General features: G+C 40.8%; 1 protein-coding gene across 1 annotated transcript in view; it reads right to left on the reverse strand.

The window, feature by feature from the left end:
• Positions 1-27,431, reverse strand: part of LOC119033828 (pro-neuregulin-3, membrane-bound isoform) — a 318,729-nt gene that overhangs the window by 21,383 nt on the left and 269,915 nt on the right. The window contains exons 4-5 of the mRNA XM_037124389.1: positions 12,056-12,079; positions 2,335-2,437 (exon numbers count right to left, since the gene is read on the reverse strand). Of these exons, the coding sequence (XP_036980284.1) occupies positions 2,335-2,437; positions 12,056-12,079 (127 nt within the window). The remainder of the gene's footprint in view (positions 1-2,334; positions 2,438-12,055; positions 12,080-27,431) is intronic.

Consider the following 27,431-nt stretch of genomic DNA (forward strand, 5'->3'; position numbering starts at 1 on the left):
ATCTAATTGAACCGACATGTTCTCACTCCCAATGTGTAGCGGTTTGGTTGGGTTTTTCCAAAATCAGTTGGTTCGGATTAGGGAAAGATTTTGTTGGGGTAAAACAACTGAGTTCCCTCTCGTAACTAATATGTTCTGGAACATACAGAAGTCATGTAGCCCACATCATGTAACATAGTGAAATAGTATCTCATTTACATCTTCCCCAACATTTATGTTATCCCCTGGTCTTTAGAAGGAAAGTGTGTGTCCAGAGTGTAGCTCCGTCCGTCCATTTGTCCAGCAAGAAGTGACAATGAAGGCGTACCTACGGCGTAACATTTAGAAGAATAGTGCCACTGGCCAGGCTGCTGTATTTGACATGCTGGGAGTGACGGTGATGTTCTGTCAGGTCTGTACTACAGTTGTTCTCCTTCAGTTGGGTCTTCAAATGGATTGAGATTAAATTACTTTGACGGTTGGAAGCATTCAGCAGCTTGGCCCTAGACCTCTTTGGTTTCCTTGATCTGGATCACTGTCTTGCTGCTGTGGGGACTTGATGAGCCACCAAACATGGATGTAAACACCCGTAAACACACTTAAATTCAGCACTTTGACCTTACTGTCAGTGTTTGGCAGAGAGACAAAAATGAGAAAAACCTTTGCTCTCCAAACACACTGCGCTTAAGGTTGCCCTTTAAAGAGCAGTGACGACAGCGTGACTTGAAGAATCAATCGTCTTTCATTTAGCTGTATTTTAATCAGGCTCTTTTTTTTTTCAGTGTGAAAAGACCTTTGACTTTATCTTTATTTAGATTACTCAGATTTGGATGAAGACTTCCTCCTGATCTGTATGCATCCTTGCCATTGAACAAGTTAGTTCCCTGACTCGATTAGGGATTCACTGAAAGCACTTGTCCATCATGCCTTTATCCGATTATCATGTTGTCAGGCTGTTCACTCACTCACATCATTATATTACAGAGGGAAGCCTATGGAATTACAGTGCCATCAATCACAGCCACCTCCACGGTCCATGTACTCTGAATGACAGACTGACGTTACATAACGGATGTTTGACCCATCCTATTGAGAATATCGAATATCTCCAGGAAAAGCAATTCTCACACCAAGAAATGGAAGGTTGGCCATTCAAATGCCAATTAATATGCACACAGACAGCATGCACTGCAGTTATATGCATATAAGCAGCGAGACAGTGCAGGAGCTAGATGACCTTTGAGTTATAATGGGCTATGAATATGTGTGTGCACATAATGAGATTTACAAATTGTTGCAAATGCCCAGTCTGGGACTTCGTTCAAGATGTTTGATGCCTCAACATGTTCAACCGGCCTTCTCTAAATGAACAAAATGTCTCCATGGGCAATTTATCTGCCCACACCCAACTGGGCTTATCACCAAATACCATAACATTTTGCTTACTTAAGGACTCAGATTTTGCCAAAAATGTGATCGTCAAAGTAAGTTTGGAAGTTTGAAAGTCATCGGAGCAACTTTCAGTTCAAGTGAAAGCAAGAAAATGATGGTTGGGATGAAATTACACGTCGCTGTGGCTAATTTACCTGTCGATATATTCATGAGAAATCCCACATGCAGCATTTGCGCATGACTGGAAAAATGAAATCAATGTAAGAGTTGGGTGAAAATGCCCAATTACAGTCCTTGAACTCACTTGCAGTTAAAGTCTATTTGCATAATAGATACAACCTTAGGCCTAACCCAAACTAGTCTGTGACAGGTAACCATGACCTGATCTCAGCCCCTAAGGCCATCCATGAAGGGCAGTGCTGCGGGGGAATATTCTGACAAGGTTCTTGTTCACTATGTTTATTTGTGTGGCCGTATAATGTTATTGTAAATAGAAATATTGTTTTATTTATTATTTATTTATTTAGTTTTGGTTTAGGAAAAGATCACGGTTCTGTAAAAATAAGTATGCTAACTCAGGTTATGTTGCTTACCTCATGTAAGTAAAGTGCATTACATCATTTTAATACAAGGCAGTTTCCTGGATGACAGTCTGGGTGTGTTTGAACCATCTATCCACCCCATCTCCTCCATCTGCACTATCACTTCTCTTTTGCTCCTGTCATATTCCTATCACCACTAGATGTTATCACCTTATAATAAACCTAATTATGGGTCACCGGCTGATTGTCTAATTGATTATGACGTAACACATTTGTCTTTAAAATAAGCTTGTTGAGGAGAATGTCAGGAAAGCAGCCAAGTGTGTCTGTACAAGGTCGACTGTGACTTTACATAAACTGACATATGTACCGGGGTCCTGACGTATATCAGTAAGTGTGATTTGTGTGTTTAACTTCTCACTTGTTGCGGCAGTAGAGGGCCATACACAGGGTCCCCAGGAGGCTGATTGCCATGGCGATGGAAGTGATTGACAGCACCTGTCTCTTGTACACCTCTTTGCTCTCTGTAGGGAAACAAAAACAAAGAAAGGAACCACATTAATATCCACACAACCCTTTTTTGGCACAAAGCCATAGATCACATTCATATCCATCGGTGTCAGTGTGTTAGAGACATAGAAGAAAGAAGAAGCGGGATTCTGAGAATCTGTGAGTGTGTGTGTGAATCTGCAGAGATCCCACAGTCAATATTCACAGAGCCAGAATTAATACTAAATTAATACGATGCAGTAATCTTCCCATAACACAGAATTAAACATGGTTTTGAGGTTTGTAGTTATCCACTTTTAATTTCTAATATCGTTGTTTACAGCACCCAAACAGCCATTTCAAATCATCAAACAACCAGTTGCAGTGCAACAGCTCTCTGGGGCTTTCTTGTATCTGCCTTGCAGATTCATTCCTGTATAAGTGTAATTACTTTTGTTCTGAATAAAACTGAAATACAATAACAACTCTAAACTCATTTGCAATACACCGACAAGCGTTTACAATTCTCCAGTAACACCTGCTATTCTTAGTTACCACACAGCCCTTCAGCTCATTTTATCAGCTCTACCACATCAAGTAATGGTCCAACAGACGCAGACTGCTTTTGAAATGGATGCCACATGTAATGGAGCTTGAATATATGGAGACAAGAAGAGTTATGGCACGGACGGACGCCATTAGTGGAGAAAAATGGAAGCTGTCTTGTTTGCTACGAACAAGTAAATCATAGTTGCCTTCAGATACATTAATAGGCGATCAATCAGGTTTTATTTAGCAAGGCTCAGACCTTGGAAAAGCACAGAGATGACACAAGGTGTTGAGGTTTTACATTGAGGTGATTGAGACAAATTTTTACTGCGGATGGGTTTGAATGGCCACTTTAGTACAAAAAAGATAAAGTTCTTTACAGCTGCATCCTCAGAAAATCACTGCTGGAAGCTGGAGAATACAATCACAACCTCCTCAGGTACACAGCAACACAACTGCAGCCACTGCATCTTGCTCAAGGGCATTCTTACAGCAGGCAATGAAGGTGAGTGTTACTAATTCACGAGCACATCAAGATTTTCACCCCTGTCTGGGAATTCAAACCAGGTATCTCTCAGCACAAACTTACCACTGTAGCCTTTAAACTACTGATGCCCACACAGATATTGCATAACCTAATCATACATGCAGTATGTCAAACATAATCCCTGAAATAACTGATGCCACAGACATCATTAGTGCATCGTGAGGGCATCTTTCCTCTTTATCCTGTGGCTGTTTGTCTCTCCCTCCTTCTATGTCTGAGTTATGTTTTGGGTCAGCGTTGTTTTGATGCCGTTAATCAGCCTGAGTCATCACATTGGCTCATTGGCTATAATTATATCATTAGAGGGAGCTGGGGGATGTCCTTTGGGACCACGCTGAGGTCGGTTGCAGGGAAAGCAGAGAGTCAGAGAGGGTGAGAAGACAGAGAGAGGGTTGGGGAAATATAGAGGAGAAACGAGGATGAATGTGGAATGTGGAGGGAAGCTGGACTACGTAGAGATGCAGAAATCCCTCTGTCTCTCTCCTGATGCATATTTATTTATTTTCATTTCTGGGTATTTGCTGAAGGGGTGATTACAGATAACTGTTCTTACAGTATAAAGTATTTTGCAATTTCCTTTATTAGCTCAAGAACCAGATAGCTTCTTAAGAAATACTTCAGTTTAAAAATAGTCTGGGACGTGTCAAGCCCCCAAATCTTTTCTTGTTATCTAATTATGAGTATTTTTCATTGAACTGTCTTAGCTGATAAATGCCTGCATGTTTCAAACTGTGCACCCCACAGTTTTGTCTAAGACTCCAAGCTCAAGCAGATATAACCCCTAACCCACCAGGGTTCGTTTCGCAGACTTGCTGAGCTCTTTCCACAGGACACAATATACATCTGCTTAGCATCATGTTCCTATTTGGCACATAGAAGTAGTATTTAGAATAATCTTTAATCTTAACATCCATCAGTCTTCATCAGAGTTTACCATCATTGTGTTGTCATGTGTCTGAAGTTCAACAGTACCCAGGTCAGTTTCAGCAAACATGCTGTATCATCAAGACCTTTTGACACGCGGCACTGTTGCTTGCTTTCTGTTTGCAAGCTACACTCAAGGTTCATTTCTTTTTAACCACCGACATTTTTCCCTCTTGGGTAAAGCCAAACCACAAAATGTAATAGTGTGTCATATCAGAAATGGCTTCAGTGATTTGTAGTGCTTTTGGAAGACACTGATAAATGGTGAATCCTGCCAGCAGGGATGCTTATATGTTTGGTTCTAGGCGGCACTTCACAAACAATGACTTATTGTGAATTATTGATGAATTGGGCACACTTGCATCAGAGTGGTGCTCGAGTTTAAGGGGGGCAGTGATAGAGGAAAAGGTTGGAGGAGTAGAGTACAAGGTTTTCATCCACAGTCCAACTTTCAATTGTGCTTAAAAAAAAAACAAAAACCAGGCAAGCAAACAAAAAATACAAACAATAATTTGTTTTTACAGTTGGCTCAGGTTTGAACGTTGCTGCTTTGACATTATGAACAAAAGGAGATGGAAGATAAGATAACGCCGGGGATTTAGATGGAAGACTGAGGCAAAAACTGAAGTTTGAACTTTGGATGACTGCATCTTGTTCTGCCGCCACTAATAATCCAAGTCAGATTGTATGAAAACACACCGATATATGTGTGACCTTACCTGCGCACAAACGAGAACAGAAGTTTTGGGCAAAAAGTTAACGAATACTCAGACTAACATGTTATGTATGCAGCATGCTTGGAGTGAGGCCAGTCAAAAATATGTGGCCAAGGTCGATAAATACTTCAACTTGCCTGCAACCCTCCCACGTCCTTGTTTGGACACACCTACTGTATGCACAGACACACTCATGATGTGAATAAATCATACGGCTCGAGAGAGCGAAAGCATGTACGTGTTCCATCTGTGGGGTCGCGAGGTCACATCTTCTATTTATTTCCGCTTCAACCCTCAGTGTTCTGCACTGCAGCCCGGCTGGTCGTTTATTTACAGCAACATTATAGAAAATATGATTAATATTTTACATTGACGCTGGCAGCAGCAACGCCGCGGACGTGCTCGTGTAACCTTTAGGTATGTATGAAATCATACGCATTCAGAATGTGTTTGCAGCAGCCATGTTTCCATACAGGTGAACTGGCTAGAGAGAAAGAAATCAATAAGTGGTGAAATACCATCGCCTTATATACAACAAAGATTACAGCCTTTAGCCTATATTGCTTTTACTATGCTATTTATGACTTGTTACGCTTGATATACTTCCCAAGCCCTTACCTGCTGAGGTGCTTATACATACCATGCACAAGCCTTTCCTCTTATGTCTCTAATCCATATATCACTGATAAGAAGAGAGCAAATAAATCTCTATGTCTGAAAAGAGAGCTGCATCTATCCACATGCCGAACTGCGTGAATGTGTCAGCTCAACAAAACCTTGCAGATATTTTTTGGTTTTATTCAGTTACGCGGGATTATATTTGAACCTGAGACATGGCCGTTTCCTCTACATTTTACTGAAGATTGACAGTAACTGTGTTGGAATGACAGTGAAGCTCTGATAACCATACTCACATACTGGTTTGTTACACACAATAATCTGGGAAGCTCAAAGCTTCGAAGCTTGAAGCCTGGTGAGATGGATATGTGACATCACAGGATGTCATGATCTTACAAATCCTGCTGCCCAACGAGGTCCAACTCTGAGACAGATATCTCAAAGTCTTCCAGAAAAAAAAAAAAAAAAAAAAAACTCTCTGCCTGGCAAGATATATTTTGGGTGATCTTACCCTTTAAACTACTATCTACTTTTCCCAATGTCTACTGTTTTGGAAGGAGGTTGTAGAGCAATTTACTTACTTACTTTCTTATAATACAGTCAAATAGTTGGTGACAGCACAGACACAGACACCAACACACAGACGTAAACAGAGGTGACTAAAGTCTGGCGACAGGCTGAGGTGGCATTTTGACAGCGAGTCTCTGAGGCACGCTGACTCTGAGCCCTGCTGAGAGGGCTTAAGTCTACATGGTGCGAGCTCATGACATAAACAGAGACAGAGGACATAACATGTGCTTGGCAGAGCTCCAGCACGACAGTATCCATCATTATCAGACTTTAAAGCATCTGTGTTCATCATAATCTTAAATATCATATTCCAAAAGGAAATTAGATAAGATAAGATTTGTGATATCTTGCCGTTATTTAATGTGCAGGCAGTGATGGGTTTGTGAGTAATTCAAGGATTTTAGCTAATGTTTTGGACATATGGACGAGTTGGACTGCTGGCAGACACTGACGCCGTCAAGGTCTGTTACAGATATTAGGTTAAGGTTTATTGAATTGTGTTGCATTTGTACAATTATGAATTTAACAGTTGCCTCCAGTTGAGGGCAGTAAAATTTAATGTCTAGTGGCAGAACACTGGAATCGGTTCAAGGTTGACACAGTGGCAGAATTCGGATGAATGATGGTAAAGGACTCGTAAGGTCAGCGCTGGCTGACTGCTACACAAACACACACGGTGGCATACAAACCACTGATGGTAAGATCCTTAATCACAGGGACGCATAATGTTTTTCTCAGATCAATAAATTCTCAAGTTCTATTCAGATCTGCAGCCTCCAGACGGATCAGATTTCATCAGCTCATTGCAACTCGAAAAGTTAATTTTCATGAACTTAAACATATATTAATGTATGTGTGTTCAAAGAAGAAATTGAATCAGTCGAATGTGTGGCTGGGTCTGTATCTTCAGAGGCCCTCCCCTCTGCATTTTCTTATTTTCTTAGTATTTCCCAATGATGTTTCAGTAAAATGCACGCAAAAAAACAGCAGATCTCATGGTCAAACTGTGCCACATCTGGATCTGAAGATGCCTGGACTGTTCTAACAGTGAACCAGTGTGAATGTGGGGGGTCCAACAGCAGCTTTGCTCTGTACATCATATCACCCTGTCTGTACCAAGAGCAGCCGAGACTGACATGGATAAATGAATGAGAGGAATGACATAACAAGTGTGAGGTGAGATCAGAGGATGCAGACGGAGGGGAATGGGATTCTCCAACCTCAACGCCCTCAGCATTACACTTTTCATGTGCCGCACAGACTGCTGATGGAGGATAAAACCTTTATTTATTCAGGCCTGCCGTGCTAGAGTAAGCATGCGCTCTTTGCTGGTCACGGTCCTTCTCCTCTATTACTTGGATGGCTTTATTCCCCCATTTACATACTGAATATATTTAGGTGACTGGGGCTACTGTTTCAGCTCGTAATTATATTCCGTTTTCATCTTTCTTTCCTTTATTCTCTTACATACTGTCTCTCGCCTGTGGTCTGGAAGAGGTCATCCACACATTTCTTTTTGAGACCATTATGAATGATATGTTGGTATCAGACTGACACAGTGCTGTTGCTAGGAATATTGCCCTTGTGCTGACTCATGGGAGCGTTTAAACCCTTTGAATCTCCTGCAGGCTTCTGTACATCTGATGTAATCTGAGCTAAAGCTTTTGCCTTTTCTGAGGTCTAGGCTCAAACACAGAGGGTATTGAGACTTGAGTGTCACAGCCACTAGACTGTGCGACCACTCCCTTCCTACTATTGGGTCTAGTGTTGTCAAAAATATCACAGTTTCAATACATATTGATTCTGAATATTTGGAACGATTTTAATATCCATTTTCCATGAGGGTCCAGTTGGTTTGGTCTGACAAAAGAAAAAGCAGGAGTGCTGTAAATGCTCGCTGCTACAAGCAATGCCACAGATCGATACCAACAGAAGATAATAATACACTAAGTTCAGCAAAGCAAGCTGACACGCTCCACTCCACTCATTAAATGATTCTGATTAGTTGGTGACAGCTTCCATTTTCAACATCACCAAAGTATTAAACATTTGTTATTCATTTGTTATTCTCAAAGCTACGCTTAGACCGCACAGTTTAGTACTCATGCCTTATTATACTTTTATTTTTTATTTTATAAGCAATCTTAAACCCTCAATGCGTTCTCCAATGTTCCCTGTGGTATTGAAAATTATATTGAATATCAATACTGTTTAAGATATTGCCAGTTAGAAATGTTATTGTGACAAAACAAATTAGGATTATGCTGGCAATGAAAGTTTTAAATGCCATATTTGATTTTTGTATTTATTTTTTTTTATGGGGGGGGGCACAGATTTACCCTTTTACTTCCCAGTTTGTTTTATTTTAATGTGTGACTTGTCCTTACATGCAATATTTCATCAATTCATCATTTTATACACTGCAAATAATTAAAAATGTGATGTAAATTTTACCTTATTTTATCAAAACAATATGACTGATAGGAAAGTTAATCCTTAAAAACTGGTGTTTCTGAACGGTGAACCATTTATTCTACATCATTTTCTTTATGATTATGTTATGCAAATCCATTTTAAAAACGATGCTACATCTCCAGGAATTTAAAAATGCTGTTTGATTGAGAAGCAATCTCTCGCATGACACCAGAGTGATCGCTGCTTCCCACTCTGCATTACGTCTGTCCACGTGTCTGTCTTCTCCCCTGTTACTCATCTCCTTTCTCTACTTTGACATTGAGCAACGCAGGCCTAATATCATGCTGTCACGATGCATTTCAGTCCCTAAGTTGCCAAAGTCGAGCAGTGTGAAAAGGAAAACTTTTTTTTTTTCTACCTGCTCTCCACATGTAAGAGACAACTCAATGACATAATTGTAACTAACTCCTATCGATGCTGTCAAGACACATCTGAACGTGTCCGGCTAGTTCTTCTTCAGTTCTTTTCTTCCAGCACAAAACACACCTTAAACCCTGTGGATGGAAATTGAAAATCAACATGACTTAAAATCCGCCCCACCCAACCCTCAAATAGCTGCCTGTAACACTTTACTCCAACATTGATTTACAACCAGGAGGAACATTTTCCAGTCAGAGCTCAGTGATCTCTGATGGAAAGGAAATATTGATGCTCACATGAGTGACTGACTGACTAGATACAGTGGAAAAAGTCTCCCCTTTTTGCCAAGCAACATAAAAAAATGTAGTAATAGGCAGAGAGGATCCAAGAGTTCTTGAATACATTCTCTGTTTCATTAAACCTTGGGTAGGTGGTGTCCAGGGTGGAGAGAGCTCAACCTTCAGACACTTCTTGTCTAATTTTAACCTCAGGAACTGACTCTGTTGGAGGAGGGGAGCTCAATCTCTATAAAATATGCATAGGCATATGGGTTGTCTGTGGAAAATAATGACCATGGAATTAGACTGAGTATTTTGTTTGAATCCAACATCCTGTGCACATGCAGCACATCTCAGTATCTCCGTCGGTAGTTGCAACGCCTGTGCAGACTGGATTAGCAAATGTTTTATAACTAGCTTGGCTTACTAACTCTGGAGTTATTTTTGTGCTAACTATCGATACAACCTGAGCAATCTACAGCCACACAGACTTACAAACTGATGGATCCACATTAATGTAGCGGTTGTGATGTTTTATCAGTGATGGTAACATTTTATTTTGCAGAAGCAACTTCTTAGATCTGGGAACACTAACACCCCACCCTATTAAACTCACCCTACAAAGTGTCTCACACTTCCAAGTCTTGGGAAATCTGCCATTTGTTTTTGAGCACTGAGCACATGGAATAATCTACAGCAGAATCTCAAGTTCAACATTCTCACCACACATTTTGAGATGATACTCCCTAAACACAACTCAGAGTGCAGTTGTTTATTTTTGTGTATCTTGGCATCATGGCGAATGAGGAAAACTACAATGACTCTGGAGGTTTAAACAAAAGTTTAAATGAATGAATGCATGAATGACTTTGGAGAGAAAATCCGACCCATGTAATGCGTGCACTTGGTCCAATTGCAGAAGTTCACCATGTGCGCACAACTAAAGCAACTACAATGGACCACAGTAAAACCTGAAAAGCAGTCTGTAAGCTGTAACTGGAGCTTCTTTTTGTCTTTGCTTCTTTGTTTTGTTTAGTTTTTTTTATTCTCACTGTGGCTTCAATTCTTGAGAGCTCTCTTGAAGAGCAGAATCTTTCCCACTGATCTTACTAAATTACCAACCATAAATAGTCTGTTCTGTTCTTGACTGAAATAAAATCAATCTGTGGATGAAAAGGGTTCCTCCAAAATGAAAAAAAAAAAAACTTTGAAAAAAGGAACATAAGACACACTCTTCATCCAGCCTCCAAAATAAGCCTTTTTTTTCTAAGTAACCCACTTTGTACAGTATGTGTTGACTTAATTGTACCAATATCCCAACAAAATCTGTACCAGATAGGTTTTAGTGGATTGGTATGTAAGCCTTTCTTCCTCAGGAGAAACAGCTTCCAAAGCCACAGACATTGACAAACCAGGGTCGAGTGTGGGCGGTGCTTATCTATCTGAGCGCTGCTTAACACAATGCTGGGGAAGACATTGGCAGGATGTTAGCTAGGCAAAGAAAATGTGGCAGCCTGAACAATGTTGCCGAGGCATAAAACCTCTCACTGAATATAAATCCTGCAAAACCTGCAAGATGGCTCCCTGGAACAGATCATCTGTCACTGCCAAGTTTGCATAGTCTCAGCAAGTTTCCTGAAAAAAAGCAGTGGATGTGCCGCAGAAAGAGAAGCGTGGTTCTGCTTGTTCTTCTGAAACTTTACTTTGAGAAGAAGAAGCAGGACTGTCAAGCCTGGGGGAGGCCACTCGATCCACTGCTTTTCAAACCCGCTGCAGTGGAAAGTGCCAAAATCATAACAACTGAGAGAGTGAGGGATTCTAGTTAACAACAAGCTTCCACGTCGTTAACTAGCGTTCCTCAGCTGTGATACGCAACACAGAGCCTGCGAGGAGAGCCAAGAACAGGAGAGGGGAGCTTGGCAAAGCAGAGGAGGAGCCGCTGGCATCCACCCGGCACAGCCTCGCAGGCATGTACATGGGAAACACACAATCGTTGGATGAATCTCATCTAACTCACATAAGTAATAATTAAGGACTTCAGAAACACACTTCTGAACATGTGCCATGCATGAGCACACATACACACAAGTGCTAATGAGCAGCACATTTGCTAACAGTGCCAACATCATAAAAAACTCCCTCACTGTACCCTGCCTGCCTCTCTGTTCTCACTGTTTCCAAGGAGACTGCAGCACATTGGTATTCTGAAGGGACACTTCATAAGCAATTGTGAGAGAAAGAAGGAGAGGCAGAGCAGGAGAGAGAAAGAAAGAAGGCATAAAGCTAGAGATGGTGCAGAAAGTAAATACATATGTGTAGAGAGAACAGAGATTTAAAGACCGTGGCTAATATTTCAGAGAAATGGTGTGCAGGATGTGCTCGGAATGAGGTTGTGAATATGTGAATGTACATTCATACATTTGCCGTCACCACAGCTTTGCTGTCTCCATTGCAAATAATGCAATGACGCCATGATGTGATTAGACGGCACTATGAACAATGCATGGACTGTATGTAAGCAGTTACACAGAGGAAGGTTGATCCAATATGAAGCCCTGTGATGTCAACAGTCGTGACTCATGCAGGTTGAGGACAAGACAAGAAAAGCTTCCTTACCCATAAACTCGATGCCCAAGTGATCTGTTGTTTCAGGCAGCAGGGAGGAGAGGGGGAGGGGAGAGAGAGAAAGGGAGAGAACATACAGTTATTAATAAGAATAGTGCATGTTAGCATTGTGTCACAGCGTATATCCAGATCATCGCTGACTTGTTGTTCTTTCATGTAAGTTGCTGTATCGGTATTTCATCCGATGTCACATGGAGTTAGAATGCACATGCTGGTAAAGTTACAACAAATGACACATGGAGACGTGCTTGCGCTTCTGGATTTGCGAGGACCCACATTGATGATAACCTCTGCACTGACCTAAATCCTAACCTCAACAGCCCTGAACACTCACGTTTCAGATCAGCTTCCCACAACAAGCAACAGAGTTAATTCCCACGAGAGATTTTTCAAAAGGTCGATGTCACGTACTGAAGCATTGGCAACATTTGCATGAAAATCGGATGACAGTTGCGGGGTTGTTTTCTCATGCTGTGAGGCCACTGTCAGTCAAGTCTGATCTAACCACACCCACACAGTCCTGTTGGTCCTGCTGAATCACATTCACTGAGTGATAAATACATACCAACGATCTTTAATTTGTTACTTTCTTCACTTTAACCATTTAATGTTCTAAAGAAAAACAATACATAAAAGAGTACGTGACACTTGATGCTTCCTTTTCCTGCCACACCATGTATGTATATGTACACCTATCTCAACTGGCTTTTCTGGCTCTCCTGTTTGGAATGGTTGTAGGTGGTTATTTTAAGGGAATGGAAATCCTCATCTCCTCCGTGTTATAGAAAACAGTTGGCTCATATGATTTCCTGCATAACTTTGGAAGAGAAAAGTATGCAGAGATTCAGGGACCCCTGGGAATTATATCAGAGGCCGGGTGTCTAAATAATGCATCTACTCTTGTCTGTGTCTTGAGAAACACTGTCCCCCACACACTTACTCTTACTATCTGCACTAGACAGACTGTAGGTGTGGGTCCCTGTCGGTCACTGTGCGTGGTTTCTGCTGGTTCCTAACAACTCTGCTGGACATTCGGTGTCAGTGACAGTGAGGACCGACTTTGGTAAGCATATATAATTTCCTCACACTGGTCTGATGGACCTCATACTGCATGTTCTGGCATTTTTGGGGGGCTGGATGGTGAGGATTAAGGTCTGTGTTTAGTTTTTCCCTCTCTTTTATTTCTTTAATGTTGCAGCTTTCTGACTTGGTTAAGGTTAGGAGAACGTAATGTTTTGGCTTACAGCAGGGGTCACCAACACGGTGCCCACGGGCACCAAGTAGCCCCCAAGGACCACATGAGTAGCCCTCAGGCCTGTTCTAAAAATGTAAATTGAATATTGATATTATCTGTTTCCCACCTTGTTAAGTCATTAACATAATAAGTGACTTCACATTGATGAGTATCATTAAGAATCATATTTAACTAAAGCCAAAGTGAGCAAATTTGTTATTTCAGAAGAGTGTATCAAACTGTTAGCCCTTCGTATGACTCAGTACCCATGAAATAGCTCTCAGTTTCAAAAAGGTTGGTGACCCCTGGCTTACAGTAAAACACATATTTTTGGGTATCGTGAACATAGCTGGAAATATCCACACCACAAACATGGCTGCAAACCATGTAGCCTTTCACATGTACACATTTGAACATATTTCGTTTGCAGAAACAGCAGCTGCAAACGTTTCTCCTGCCGACTGGGCTCAACTGTTACCGGCAGTCCCACAGCTCTACAGGACTGGAAACATCCTTTGCCCTGACTGTTAGAAAATAATCTGAAGGAAGTGCTGAAGTGCTGAAGTGCTGTCTGCGTGTTACCACAGGCATTTACCACAGTGACGGTGACTTTATCTGCTGAGTGGCCCTGCCCTATATCTTAGAGTGGGCGAGCGGGTCTTTCTAATGCGAAAAGCTCTGTCCAATCTGCCCCCAATCTTTTGGGGCACTGTTAGCACGGATGTAAGCGGATCATTTTTCACTTTACCAATGACCCAGAGACCTCTCTGCTGCCTTCTTGATTCCTCCTTTCAAAAATCCCTGTGATGGTGGACGGTCGGAGGTGATCAAGATAACTGCCACAGAGGAGAAATCTATATACAGGTTTGAAAAGTATTTTTCAACCATACGGTTTCTTTACAATTCTCAAAGAAAGTCTGCATGGATGTGTATTTCCAGAAGATAAGCAGCAACTGAGGACAGAGCAGGAATGGAGTGATCCAACATTTTGTAAAGCAAACCAACAAAACTGAGTCGAACATCAACAAGACTTAAAACACTGTATAGTCATTTGATATGAAGCTACATAAATACTGTAAGTGTTATGACCATCTGTTCTCTTCTTTATTTCGAATTCTTAATAACAACATGAATGCATCTGATGCTTTTAACCTCACTGACCTCTGCAGAGTCAAAAGGAAACGCAGGAGTGTGATCTGTCCTTTAAGAGTCTGCAGTTTTGCAGCCCTTTGTGTCGAGCTATAAGCGCTGCTACTGCTAGGGTTGGAAACTCAATTTCCCATGGAGCTCAATGAGAAGAGCCTTGCACTAAAGCTGCCAAGGTTAGGGATTTCATTTTCTGTGTAGCTTGGTGGGTAGAGCATATATCAGCACCAGCACTGTCAGGATATGAGCTTTAGTTCCCATTGGGGCCACCCATACTAAAGATGTATGCACTCCTGCTCCTGTAAACCACTTATGATGAAGGACCCACAAAGTGTCACATGTTAAATATGCTCTGTGGGAGCTGATGGCCCTTGAATTATTAGATCGGCCAAGAGACACCACTGAAGAAGCCACATCGGAACTCATAACTGTCTGGACACAATTTTGAGATGTTTTCACCGCAATAAAAAAAAATTAAAAAAAAAAAAAAAAAAATATATATATATATATATATATATATATATATATATATATATATATATATATATATATATATATACTGTGGATAGTTTTTCTATCAAAAAGGTTTCCCAAAGGACGACTCAAAATGGGAACGCTAGATTGTTTTTAAGATCGTTGTCTTGGGCCTTATTAGCCTTATTTTGATAGGGTTGGCAAATAATGACAGAGAGGAAGATAACATGCAGCAAAGGACCGAGAGTCAGAGTCAAACGCCAAATAGAAATGACAGAAAGAAAAGTACAGGCATTATGTTAGAGTGAAAGACAGGCATTAGCATTGGCCTCTGATGACTGTGACTAGGCTCAGCGTGAAGGTTTTACTTCAAACTCTAGTAGAAGAAGAATATTTAATAAAAATACCCAATATTTCCAAACATACCAGATATGTTCAGTTCAATATTTCATGGCTATTATTATAATATGATGCACAACACATGTAGAATGTGTACTGACAAAAGCATGGAGTCTTGCACTTTGTTTTAACATCATGATATAACATATCTCTGATAAAGAGCAAGAATGTAATAAGTACATTTGGAATAACACAATGTTCTCAAACCTAAAGTTATGTCAGTCTTTTTATTATCATTATTATTATGTAATAAAATTAAATTGTCCTTGAAATGTCTCTAATCTTTCATTCATTTGCAATCTTCTTTGAGAATAAACCAAACATCATTCAGGATGAAAGAAATTAAGCAAACCAATGTCGCATTTTATATGAAACTGGATACTCCCCACTGTGTGTGTGTGTGTGTGTGTGTGTTGTACAGTTTGAAATAGAGGCAGGTGTGGGTGGCAGGGCGTCTGTAGCGTGTCGTCCTACTTCCGCTCCCTGTGGACCCAAACATGGTGAAGGAGATATGCTGGATATCTGTGTGTGCATGTGTGTGTGTGTGCACATGTGCGTGTGTGTGTGGGTGTGTGTGCTTCCTGCATACTTTCACATCTAGAGTGAGCCTCATACTGTAAGACAGATTAGCTGACCTCCAGTGGGACAAACACCCTGGTGATTTACAGACTACTCTCATTTAAAAATGTTACTGTGTGTCTTATTTAGCTATGAATATATTATCATGAGATTAGCAGCAGTGACATAACATAATGCGTGATAAATAAAAAAACAGCAGCCCTCCTGTGCTTTATTCTTTCATGTAACTCATTCTGGGGCTTATCTAAATTGCCTGGTTAATCTTGCAAAAATTCTGTTTTTTCAATTTCGAAATTGAGGTTTGCATGAAGAAACTACATTTAATTCCTGACTGAAGCATCAATGCGGTAAGCTTAGCCAGCCGGATATCAAATAATAATATTCAAAATATACCCATATTTAATCAAAGCAGTAAATCTCAGAGATAGGAAGGAAAAAAAAAACAAAAAAAAAACATGGCAGCTTTTGAGTTAAAAGAGAAAAATGAATGTGAATATTATATACGAACCCTTTCAGGGTTACGGATCATCATCTGATGGATGCAGACTGAAAGCACTAATGCTGTCTGACTGAACCACAGTCATCAACACAATTGATTATATAACGCTAGTTGACAGATTGAGGCTGCTATATGTAGGACAACCCTGAGCTAATTCACATATAATCCATCAATCAGACTCAACCCATGCTGCTGATTATGTTTTGTTAGCGTAATTAATTACATGTGGAGTGCCACAGGACTTACTTCTCTGCCTCATGATATTTTGCTGCAGAATTTAGTCTTTTCGTTGTTTCCAGCTGATACAGGTTTATTCAACTGCAAATAAACTGCTGCAGTGATGAAACAGCAACATTTAAACGTGTCTTGAAATGTCTGAAAAAGTGCAGCTGACAGAAACAAGAAGAACTATTTTAGAATATTATTTGGAAGGGGTCAGATTACATTTTTGTGTCCAGACATCACCAACCATCACCAAGCATGAGTTGCTGCTGTAACAATGTGGACATCAGTAGCTCTGAATGCTAGCAACATGGAATCGTTAGAAATGGAGATCCATCATTTCACTTTCCACAGACAATATATTTCAGTGTGACCGTCCACAGACTGCTGCCTGTGTTGCGGTTCAGACCACTCTGCTAGCAGCAGCATGGATTCTGTTTAGTCACTCTGATGCATCATTGTGACTCTGGACTTGATGTTGTTGTTGTGTGCCTCACTGCAAAAGAACAAAAAAAAATAAAAAAATATGACACTTTGAAATCCGATTAATGGCTACTGTATCCGGCACCAAACCACATTCAAATCTGGCTTAGATGTGCAAAAGCATTCCCCAATTACTCAAATACACCAAAAGAGGAGTTTTCCTACAATAGCTGTTCATTTCAAATGCTACATATGATACAACATTTTAATAGGTAACTTTTAAAAACGTACAAAACATTATGAAAGTATTTAGATACAGCACGCAGGTAGTTTTATTGCAGTGTTGCTTTGCAGTTGATGCTGTCTGTTATTTCTAAAGTTGCGATGATTCATTGCTGTCCTGTTCTATCAGTTAATATAATTATGTTTTCACTTGACTATAACAAAACTGATACTAAAATTCTCTTGTGATGGTAGGTTTATTGTTTGTCATGCTTCACTATGTTTTATTTTACGCAATAGACTCTGAAGCTAAAACTTTTCCACTTCAATTTGTTGTCAATAAGATGTTTCTCATACAGATATTCCCCCAAGTTATGCACATGATGTTTGTGTTTTTTTTTTCTAAATATACTGCAACACACATACACATACATAATCTTCAGCTCCTTTCCTTCCTTCTGTCAGATAGAAAATAAATTATTCTAGCGATGGATGGGCATGAGGGAGAGATTGCATCATGTTCACATCTGAGTCTGACGGATAGCTTCGCTCTCCATGTGTGCAGCACACAGACTAGGCTACATGCTATTTCCAATTAGAGCCCGGCACTCTTTAGAGAATGGGAAATAAATTGATATTTTGGCATGGTGGCTCTGGAGGAGCAGAGGGGAAACTAAATGATCGCATCACACTGTCCAGTGTTCGGGCTTGATGAAACTCAGGATGGATAAGTCACACAACCATGTGATGCAACAGAGAGTCCCGGTTTCTCACTTTGTCTTGGTCTTGCTCTGTATTACACAATATTTTGTTATTGATGGGATTTTGCAGGTGCATGTACCGGAATTACAGATTGTTTTTTTTTTGCAGTATATAAATAAAAAAGGATGGAGGTATTTCTTATAATAAGTAGTAATGTTTTACTATTGTCAGACCATTTGTATTATTCACAAAACATCCCCCAAACGCTGCTGTGTGTATGCTAAAAGAAAGCAAAACAACATATTTGAACATTTATCTCGTCCCACTGAAAAAGCAGCAGTCACTGCTGCCTCGAGGTTCGCACCCTGTGGATAATATATTTAAATCAACCCTCACACTTTTACAAATATTATTCCCAAACCTTCACAACACACACACAAAAAAAGAATGACATGCAAAATGCTTGTGAAACATAGCATTGTCAGCAGCTGAGAAAATTATAGCATTCAGCCCAAAAGTGGTTTAGTTGTTTTTCAAATTGCTCTCCTGCATTTTTTCAGGTCACATGTCTGTAAGCTGAGAGGAGCGTCCTGTATCACGCTGCAGTCTGACAGATTAATAGCTGCGTGTGCAGAAATATGTGTTTAAAAATCCCCAAACAATCTATTTGCTGAATGCCAGTCCCAGTCATTGTTGAATTTGAATGTCATCCTTCACTAAACTGTTTCATCATTTGTTCTCTCTCGCTCGTATCCCCCCTTTTTCTTGTTTTTGCCCGCAGCAGTTGCTATGGCAACAAGGTATCTGTATCTTCTGACCTGACAGAAACTCTTTCATCTGAGCTGTCTGCTCTGCATCCATAAATCAGAGCGGTCCAAACAGCAGGCCGGGCAGGATGATCTGCTAACGGTTTACCTTACTACCTGAGCCCGCTCCAAGTAACACTACATGAATGAGCAAGAAAAACAGACTCTGGAGTCATTTTCATTATGCAGGATAGAGGAACTTGCAGAGAGAGAGAGAGAGAGAGAGAGAGAGACAGAGAGAGAGACAGAGAGAGAGACAGAGAGAGAGACAGAGAGAGAGAGAGACAGAGAGAGAGAGAGAGACAGAGAGAGAGAGAGAGACAGAGAGAGAGAGAGAGAAAAAAAAAGCTTTTAAGCTCCACGAACCAACTTTTCTATATTAACAATGATTCGACTGACTACGTGTGAAGTGAAAGGGAGAATTATCACCAACTCGGCAGTTCCACAAAGCTTTTGAGCCTCCTTTAGTTGATTGGTTTGTGACACATTTACTGTACAGTTTAGTCGCGGCGCTCTCATCAACCTTGTTTCCTGCAGCAGCAGACAGCTGCGTTCAGCAAACAAATACTGATAAACACACTGTAAGCTGCCCATTCAGCACCAAACGGCAGACATAAAAAGTCAGTGACTAGCAAGTAAAGAAAGTTGAACATTTAGCAGGTGATAAACAGACGCTGTGAGATATCATAGAGTGAAGTAGAGTCACTGCACTGAAACACCAGTTTCATACTGACGTGTTGCAGGACGCCACTGGTGTCGCTCATGAACTTTGTAGAAGACCAGTTTGTTTAAGGCCAGCGCTGTAGAGGCTTCCTGACCGACCTGCATGTGCTAAGGGGACTAATGGCTGCTGCACAGTGAGCTAGCTGACAGGTGAGCTAGCTACCTAATTACTTTTCAAGTGTTGGAAACCAGTTCCAGCTACTTATCTTTCTTCCCTCAGTGTCTTTCCTTACTCATACACTCTAGATTAGGATTAGTATTAAGTGGACACGTGACGCCAAAAATCACACCTCCTCTGACATTGTAATAAAATACATTATGTTCTTGGTGAAAGTTTGATTCTTTGTGGCTTCTTGATGACACTACAGCCTGACCATGTGATTCCACTGGTTGCATGTGTGTTGCAGAGCAGCTCTGCTTCAGTTTTGCTCCGTGCTCCCGGAGTCTGTCAACACCGGCCAGTTCTGTTTTGAGTGCAGCACGGCGTGGCACTGCTGTGGTAATTACAGATTATACACATATGTGTTATAAACACAACACCAAACAGACAAAAAGTTAGTGTTCCTGACTGAAGGATTAGAAGATCGGTGGACCTGCTTGGATTGGTCTCCTCTTTGAGATTTTTGTGCTGGCAGCAACACACAGTGTTTTATTCTGAAACTGAATCAGATGTTTGATTGTTGTTGTTCTGTCTGTATTCCATTAATTTAGCTGTTTTCACCTCAATCCGGCCGACTGAAATGGGAGTTACTGGAAGCTACTTTTATTGCAAGTGAGTCTGATATAAACATCTAAATAAGATATATAAAAGATAAATAAAATATCAGACAGCAAAGTGAAGTGCATGATGCAGAAGGTTTAACAAGTCAATTTAACCTTCAGTACCAAAAGAGGAAACACTATATGAGCCGTTAGTGCCTGGAAGAAATAGTGAAGTGAGTGCAGCAAAACACTTGCGACTTAATTTGACAATAATGTGAAAGGAGTTTGGTTGAAAATACACAACATAATCATAAATTAAAACTGTTTTTTGTTTGTTGCTTTTGCTTATTGCCCTGTAGACTGACTCTATTTCCATTCAGCTTTTGTCCTAATTGCTTTCTTTACATGCCTCTTTTGCTATAAACTGCCTAATTTTCAAGTTCTCAGTGTTGTTCTCGCTCTCTCTCTCTCTCAACCGCTTCATTCTGCTCATATTCTTAATGTGGAAACCTGGAGATTAACTACAGTTCAAGGAAATGGCGGCAGATCGAGTTTTATTCAATTCTTCACGCCCTTTCATCCATCACACTCGCTCAAATTACCATCTATGGATGCAAATGCGTCTCGGAGACAACAAATAAAACCAACATAAAACATCCACCGAGTCTAAAGTCAACTAAATTGAGTACAATTTGCTTAAATCATGTTTAAAATGTCACTTTTCTACAAACTTTTGTTCACAGAGAAAGATTCACGAAGCCTTACGGGACGGAGTTTGACGTAATAATGACTTTAAGAAAACACAGTTTAACCCCCATCACGTCATTACAACCTTAACTACCCACACCGAGCATTATGACCATTCATTCTCTGGGAGCCAGGTGGGTGTTCAGGCCATTACACGTCAGCGAATGCACAGAGACACGCACACACACACACACACACACACACACACTCAAGATAACTCACTGCTCTCAGTGTGTTTGCTGAAGAAAATGCAGTCTTCACCTCCAGCCGACAGAAACCTCCCTCACATTATTTCCTGCCGACTGCACAGCATTAAGGCAAAGTGACACAAAATAAAACGGAGAGGTCTAACCGAACCAGACTACTTTTCACTGATTTTTTGCTTTTGTTTGGTGTGACAGGGTTGAAATCATTTTCACTCTCAAATAAAACCTAGTGAACCTGTCGGCGCTGCACAAGGACACATTTTACATTAGCAATGTTTTTAGGAGCCTTCAAGCTAAATTTGCCTGAGGAGTATTAATAAGTATGGTTTGTTTATGAAAACTGAAAAGAAAAGAACGACTTCAATGTCGAATGGCAATGGTTCATCCCACGTTTGAACATTTGGACTGAAATGGGGATTCGGTATCAAGCTCCATTTTTGCAGGATTTTGGCGTTTATAATCCATCCTGTTTAACAGCGAGGGAAAAAAAATGCAGAAATAATAGTCGCTGACAACTTCTGAGTCACTGTGGGAATGCCTACAGGGAGCTGTCAATCATCATCAAGGTCGCATCTTTGAAAACAAGTCTTCCTCTTTGGCTAAAACCTACACACACACACCCACACAGACACACTAACACACACTTTACATTTTAGGAGGCTTTCTATTTACCTCTTTTTTCATTCCTTAACACCTTCTAGCCTTTTTGTATTTCTATATTTTACTGTTACATGTTATTTGCCTGTGATGTTCAGTGTCTTCTGGGAGTCATGTTGAGAAGTCTTGTGATTTATCTACTTGATGCTCCCACTTTTCTTTACATGCCTCGTCTACTTCCACTTAACCGTGTGCTTTTTTCACAATATACTCCCAGAAATTAACAAACAACCCCAGTAATGAAAGTTATAGCAACATTTATGCACAGGACAGAGACTAAGATGCCCTTCTAGGTGTTGAACTGGATTGCTTTGTCTTGTGTTGCTTTCACCCCAATCACCAGAGTAAATGTTAGCCATGTACGCTTCTACAAACCAGTTATGTTGAAACTTTTCTTTTCTAGGTTCACGTTCACTGTCGACCTCGTTCTGTTCCGTGTTTCGCATTTGTGATGACAAACATGAAACACAAACACAGGCAGGGAAACTCGTCTTCCTGGCAGTGGGGGAGGAGTATTTGAGCTTCAGAAGGATCCTGACTCGAGTCTCTTATTCAAACAAATGAACAAATTTCATTATGGTGCATTGCAGCCCCTGTTGGCTCCGTCTGCTTCTTAATGGATTTCTTTCTGTGTGAATATTGAAAGTCACGGCATAATGGAGCTTGATCTCTTTTAGCTCAACTCTGACTCAGACACCTACGTCTACCATTCAATGTCTAACGTGGTTGAACGCTGTTCTGCTGCCAAACTTTTATTCAAGCTGGAGTGTCTGTCTGTCTGGCTCGGTGGGTCGGCTGTACAATGAGCGATGTAGACAAAGAAGCTGCAGGGCTGCGATTAGGGATCAAATTCTCTGTGGCATCGAGTTCAGACGAACAGAACTGCAGCTAACCTCACCGAGCAGGTTTTCAGACACAGACACAGAAGTCGTGGGGTACCTCGAAGCTGCATGTGTTCCTTTATCAAAGCCTTTTGTGGGCAAATTAAAATTTTGCTCTCGTTTCATCGGCTTCCAGGGTAATGAAAATGATCTGTCAGAGAGATTAATTTCATTTTGATATGATATTTTATGCCCATTAGTCACCATGTAAATTCCAGCTCCCTAATTACTCTGTAATACATCATTATTATACATCGCAAAATGTTACAATTTTGTATCACGGAGGACTCAAATGAACTCTTATCCCTTGGAAACAGTGAAAACTGAATTTATAGGCTAATGATGATGGCTTAAATAAACCATCCTTAAAGAAATCAATCCATTTGATGATGACTATTACAATAAAATAACATACCTAATAATGATTAGTGCATGTAAGAACTTAATCAGCATTATCAAGTCATGAGATCAAAGTCTATATTTTAAAAGCTATCTTATCCGGCTCTATAGGACGGATCAGATGACAATTACAGAAATGTAAAGGAGAAATTGAGCCAGCCAGCCTTTAGAAGTAGCAGAGGAAGGTCAGCCAGTGAATCACTGATGCCTCTGGGGCTTTTGGAAACCAGGAGGATGGAGAGAGACAGAGAGGAGGGTGGCTCGCTGACAGGCTTTGCAAGGATGAATGAGTAAGAGAGGAGGAGGTAGGGGAGAATAAACTGTTCCCAAAAGCAATGAAATGAAGAAGGAGGCAGGGGTGAGGAGGGGAGAGAGAGAGAGAGAGAGAGAGAGAGAGAGGCAGCACATGTCAAAAGAGAGTTTGGGTAGTTCTGGTAAGTGATAAGAGAGTTTTAGTAAGCAGCGCCTGAAGGGCATGGAGACCTGACGGAGAGCATGGAAAGAGAGCTGGATGGAGAGCGACAGAGGGCAACCCATGATTCAGCAGGGCAGAGCACATGTCATGTACTTAAATCACAGAGAGTTCGAGACTGTCATTCCTCCTCCTTCATTCCGCCCATCCTTCCTTTCACTCTCAATTTCATTACCCAGGCTAAACTCAAGAATGCCAGATAAATAACCAGTCCCACTGCTCTCGACTCAGACGTCTCACTGGTGAGCTGATCCATCCGACATGAGAGCCAACTCACGCGGGGCAGAGGAGGCTTGGATCAGAGTTGAGACCGCTAGTTGTGGATATTCACACTTGAGAATGTGAATTTAATGTAACCAGCTTACAAACTGTTACTCTGCCACACTGTATGTTATTTAATATTCATGAGTCTGAGGTTGTGACTCGTGGACTGCTGCTGTCTGATCGAACAGCTAACACAATGTCAGATGTGTAGGTGGAATTCAAAGTGCAGGTGGGTTCACTGCAGCTGCACAGCTCGCTGTAAATCAACAAGTCTTAAACACATCTTTGATTGACATAGAGAAGGTTAAAGACACAACATGTAACACTTCTGCACTGAAATGTCTGAAAACCACTAGACCTCTGTCAAACAGCTTCGTTGAGTTGCATCTCTACGCTATCCACAATGTTTTCACAATGTTTAACCCCAGAGAAATCTGCTAGTTTAAGAAAGGTAATAACTTTGTTAAAGCTTCTTGGAAAACATCCACAGACACTGCAAAATGTGAATAAAGGTAATGTGAGTAAAACTTGAAAACGTTCTCTCGTCCTGAGTCACATCAGATAGATTTTTATAAGCAAGTATGGTTGTTCAACATTGACAACAGAAACAGGTTTTGTGCTTAAAACTAACCAAACGGCTATTTAACAATGTTGGTAAAGGTCCAGCAGTCATAATATATCCTAATATTGTCTGTGTAGCACACGTGACTTTTACTGTTGAAACCCTGTGAGCCTGAACCAGCTCCAGCCTCTCTGCTCCATTTACACACATTTACATTGTGTTAACTTTTGATCTCAACCTTGAACTTTGAGCCATTTATGCTGACGGTAAAATCTCTCCTTTCACGGGTCAACAAATCTGGTTTTAAGCCAGTCCAAGAGAGCGGGGGCGGTGAAAGGTAATCTGAGGATAGCTGGAGTTATTTTTATCTCACCAGCTATAAAGGACCAGTGTTCCTCTTAGTCCAGCACAGTTTAATATGGCCACACAACCCGAGCAGTGATCCTTGATGAGTTCTCTTGTTCTTGGACGTTTAATGACTACAGGCCCTGGAGCACAGCCACGTCGAGGTGGAGCAAAGGCAAAGCAGCGTATCTGAATGTACCCTGGACACCAGTCTTCATTCAGGCTGAGCTACAGGGGTGGAAAGATACATGGTGTGATGAGTTCAGTCTTATAAAGTAAAAGAAAGAGAGGGGACAGAAGAAACAAGGGCGAGATGGTAACTGTTCTTACTTCGTCTTATTGTTGCAGTTTTATAAGAATACTTTGTACATTGTTATTATTCATTTAAATGATGTTTTTTTTTTTTTTATTTTGCTTTTGTGTGTTAAGTGGCTGTTGAATGTATTGCAGGATTTAATGGATAAAGGTGTACAGATGTGACTTCTTTAAAGATAAACTTGAAAATGAAGGCTTATATTCACTTATAATTAATAATCAAAAGGTGGTTTCACTATAGCTCTTTTTATTATTATTCTCAGGGTTCAAACTCCCTTTATTCTCTCTTTCATATCACAAACACAGAAGTTTAATTGGGCTTAGTTGAGCTTTTATTATCATTAATAAATGATTCAAGCCGTCTCTGGCCCACAAAGAGACTTCTGGGTTGCACAATGTGAACTGCAGTTAGATATATTTCATGCTATTGATGAAACATTAAATCTAGAGAGAAAATATGAATCTAACGGCAGTGAGAGGATGAGAAGATGAGAGAGTAGACATGACGGAGGGACAGAGAGACAGAAACGATATCACTGGACAGCTTTCAACAAAGATTGTACTCACTTCACTGTCTTCTCATTGATGGAGAGCGGCAGTGCTCTCAGTTGTCAACTGGTATGGCTTGAGAAAAGCATTAAAAGGCCATTTGAAGAGGGCAATTCTGAGTCACTTTGCTCCACCATCGCTCCGAGTGGCCCATCACAGAGGTCGGCTGGCCATTAGCACGTTTTCCACCTGAACTCATGGCGAATTGTCATAATCGGTTAACTCACTTGGGGGCTGGCATTAGGAGGGCTGTCACTGGATGAGACAGTTGTTCAAATCGGTTAAGTTGTGCACACACACACACACACAACTCTATGTGTGCAGTTGGTCTGTCGGTTCCTGGGACACTGGTGCCATAATGGCTCAAAAAGCTAAAATAAAAACACTCTGTCACAACGTAGTAATTCAGTTGTAGGTTCAAGACCGGATCAGATGACATCAGAGTCCGGACCCCGACACCAGTCTGCCCATCAGTCAACAAGAGGGACGCACGTTTGATCATTTTGCTATCGAAAATCAAATAAAAAGTAAAATATAGACAGGTTGGTCGATAATATTGGCCCGATGATAAATCTGTTGGGCCCTAGTCTGAACATTTAATCCACTAATGTTTGCTCACTCATAAACACTGCTGTCATTATCCAAGTTTTGTCAAGTGACACATTAACTGGTCACACCTATCCAATAGCACAGTGACACACCTACTGTGTTGAGTCTAATCTGTTGCTGCTGTCTCTTTAAATAGAATTCTCCATCTGCCTTTAGTTCATTCATGCTGCTGTTCTGCACAGCCCTCTTCTCCACCTCCCCATCACCACCCGCTCTTTTGCAGATTCACCAGCTCATCATTTCATCAGCCTATCAGTCTCAGCAGAGTCCTCAGCCACCACCACCACCATTACCAGTGTCTGAACTCCATCAGGGGGATTTTGCTTGCTAAAATCTCCCTGCAGAGCTGAAGCACAAAAGCCTTTCTGAGACAGAAAGACTCAAATATCACATATCATCTGCTGAAATAAACACAGCATAATTTGCTTTGTTTCTTGTGATTGAGCGAGATGTTCATAGCACATAAACTTGAACTTCAGGGACAACAACTTACTTCTCACAGTTAGATGCCTCTCTTTGCAGCAACACTTGTCAAGTCAGGTCAGTTTTATTTATATTGCCCCAAAATAACAAAACCCTCTGTCATTTCAGCAAACTCACAATGTGTTCAAACGGCTGCATCATTAATTATTTCAATTAATTCTGAATTATTCTTATTCGGTATTAATGATTTTTTTTTTTAAATATATCTGTGTAGAGCAATGGTACATTTATGGGCAAATATTAACTCCAAGCCAGACTATGAAGCTGCTTCTGTCCTCCGCCTGTGAGACTCCTCAACACTGCACTGTGTGATTTTTCCTTTGTAACACAAAGAAAACTTGGAGGAGGACAATTAAATGAACCTTTGAACCTTCTATAAAGTTGCAATAGAAAGAATCCTGAGGGAAAAATCATTTAATCTGATGCAGCAACAGACTACAAGCAGTGTTTCTCTGCTTAGTGATAAATACGTGAACGAAAAGGAACAGAGGACACAAGCTTTGAGGATCAGATGGAGAGAAAAGAACAAAGAGTGAGAAAAATCATGGAAAGTGGACAGAGCGAGAGAGAAGGGAATCGAGGACTGTGCTACAGTGAGACGAGGCAGGAGAATTGCCTCTCCTTGTCTCCCACACTTTGCCCAGTTATTAATGACCTGTGACTGCAGGGTGGGTGCAAGCAGCGGGCACACCAGCCTGCACTGCACTGAGATAATCTGCATCCCACTGCCATATTCTTCACTAAGCA

The sequence above is a fragment of the Acanthopagrus latus genome, chromosome 15 (assembly GCF_904848185.1).
Source record: "Acanthopagrus latus isolate v.2019 chromosome 15, fAcaLat1.1, whole genome shotgun sequence".
NCBI classification, from domain to species: domain Eukaryota; kingdom Metazoa; phylum Chordata; class Actinopteri; order Spariformes; family Sparidae; genus Acanthopagrus; species Acanthopagrus latus.